The 2,094-nt window shown below is 62.9% G+C and overlaps 1 protein-coding gene across 1 annotated transcript in view; it reads left to right on the forward strand.

The window, feature by feature from the left end:
- Positions 1 to 1,899, forward strand: part of LOC104546210 (E3 ubiquitin-protein ligase HECTD3-like) — an 8,269-nt gene extending 6,370 nt beyond the window's left edge. The window contains exons 15-20 of the mRNA XM_010191544.1: positions 43 to 299; positions 506 to 635; positions 1,074 to 1,148; positions 1,322 to 1,403; positions 1,494 to 1,565; positions 1,716 to 1,899. Of these exons, the coding sequence (XP_010189846.1) occupies positions 43 to 299; positions 506 to 635; positions 1,074 to 1,148; positions 1,322 to 1,403; positions 1,494 to 1,565; positions 1,716 to 1,899 (800 nt within the window). The remainder of the gene's footprint in view (positions 1 to 42; positions 300 to 505; positions 636 to 1,073; positions 1,149 to 1,321; positions 1,404 to 1,493; positions 1,566 to 1,715) is intronic.
- Positions 1,900 to 2,094: the final 195 nt, after the last annotated feature.

Here is a 2,094-nt window from a genome sequence, read left to right on the forward strand (position 1 = left end):
GTGAGGGGGGCTGGGGTTTGCCACGGCAATGCTGTGTGCTCCTGTGGCTGCCCCAGCTCCGCCGTGATGGCTTTGGCCGCTTGGGGTTGCAGGTGAAGCAGCTGGAGGTGCTGGAGGGGGTGGACAGGGAGGCCTTCGAGTTCATGTTCGGCAGAGAGCTGACGTACACGACGGTGCTGAGCGACCAGCGCGTGGTGGAGTTGATCCCCAACGGCAGCAGCACCGTGGTGCGCTACGAGGACCGCAAGGAGTTCATCCGCCTGGCGCAGAAGGCTCGGCTGGAGGAGAGCAAGGAGCAGGTAACGCCATCCATGGGGCCTCTGCTGCTGCGGGGAGCCCTCCTGGTACCTGCGGGGTTGGTGGCTGCAAAAATGCGTCCCCAAAACCAGCTGGGTGGTTCCTATGTGCCCAGGATGTCCCCTTGTGGACACCCCCATGGCCTGGGCGGCTGCCCTAGGCTCAGACCCAGAACGGTGACATGAGGCTCTTGCTGTGTCCCCTCCAGATCGCAGCCATGCGTGCCGGGCTGCTCAGCGTGGTGCCCCAGCCCGTGCTGGAGCTGCTGACCTGGCAGCAGCTGGAGAAGAAGATCTGCGGGGACCCCGAGATCACGATGGCCGAGCTGCGCAGGTTCAGTAAGTGGCAGAGCCAGCCCCAAAAGCTGCTCCTGGCCCCCCTGTGTGGGTTGGACTCCCCTTTTGAGTCCATTCTGCCCTGTGCTCCGTCCCTGGTTGTGGGGTGCCTGGGGAAGGATGACCCAGAGGGACCCAGGGTAGGGATGCTCCAGGTGTAGCTGCAGACCCCACCAGTCCCCGCTCTGGTCCCTCTGCTCCTTGGCTGCTGTGGGTAAAGGCAAACAGCCCCCCTGCAAACTGGAACCCCCGTTTCTCCACCTGCCTTTGTACCACGCACCAGCATCACTCAGGGCTGCCAGGCGCTCGCTGAGAGCAGAGGGGTTTCCTCCTCTCCTGTCTGCAGTCTGGGCTCTCAGGGAAGGGCAGGATGGACGTGTCCCCTGCCAATTTGCTTTTCTGGGAGCTCCTTACAAAGCCGTTGCGTGTTCGTTGTCGCAGTCACATTTGAGGACTTTCCCGCCAACGACTCCCGCGTCCAGAACTTCTTGGAGGCGCTCAACAACTTCACCAGCGGTGAGCAACCCCCAGCCTCCCCCTGCTCTTCATGTGCACAGGGTGGGCCAGGGGACTGGGTACCCAGTGCACTGCGCCCCGGGGATGCTCCTGCGCTCCCGGGATCTCCTGCCGTGACTGCAGTGACTGGGATGGCCCTGTCCCCGTGCCCTGAGTCCTGTCCTTTTCCCCAGAGGATCTCAGCCGCTTCCTTAAGTTCGTCACTGGCCGGAGCCGCCTCCCGGTCCAGATCACTGTCTACCCAGAAAGGTCAAAGTGAGTCCTTCCTGCATGGGCTGGGGTCCCTGCGTGGGGCTGGGGTCCCTGTGCGGTGCCAGGGTCTGACTCTCAATCCTTTCTCCCAAGCTTGGATGCGTTAGACCTGATGCCACAGTCCTCCACGTGCTCCTGCACCTTCTATTTGCCCAACTATTCCTCGTGAGTTGAGCTGGGGACAGGGGACAGGGGCTCTTCCTCCCTCTCTGGGGTTGGCATTGGGGGTCCCCTCCCAGGCAGCCAGGGACATTTGGGAGGGTGGGGAGAGGGTAGCATGGGACTCTTGATGCCACCCAGTGTCCCCCCTGCCAGGGCCAAGGTGTGTGAGGAGCTGCTGCGGTACGCCGTGTACAACTGCATGTCCATCAAAAAACGGGGACGAGTGAAGCCGCCCCAGCCCCTTGTGCCATGGGAGCTTCACTCCCTGGGTTCAATAAACCTGCAGGGCCGGATCCTGCTGTCTTGCCCCTGTCCTGTCTGTGTCCTTGCTTCTTAAGGGCTGGGAGTGGAGCCAGTGGTGCAACTGGGGTGGGCAGCATGGCCCTGGGTGTTGCACCAGCATGGGGTGCACATGGGAGCTGTGGGTCCTGTCCCCTCCCCGGACATGCTGTGTGTGGGGAGTGTGGCTGCAAACTGCCCCCCTGCACCCTGAAAACTGCCCCCTATACCTCCTGCAAACTGCCCCCCCTGC

Source organism: Mesitornis unicolor, unplaced genomic scaffold (assembly GCF_000695765.1).
Source record: "Mesitornis unicolor isolate BGI_N332 unplaced genomic scaffold, ASM69576v1 scaffold30209, whole genome shotgun sequence".
Classification (NCBI taxonomy): Eukaryota; Metazoa; Chordata; class Aves; order Mesitornithiformes; family Mesitornithidae; genus Mesitornis; species Mesitornis unicolor.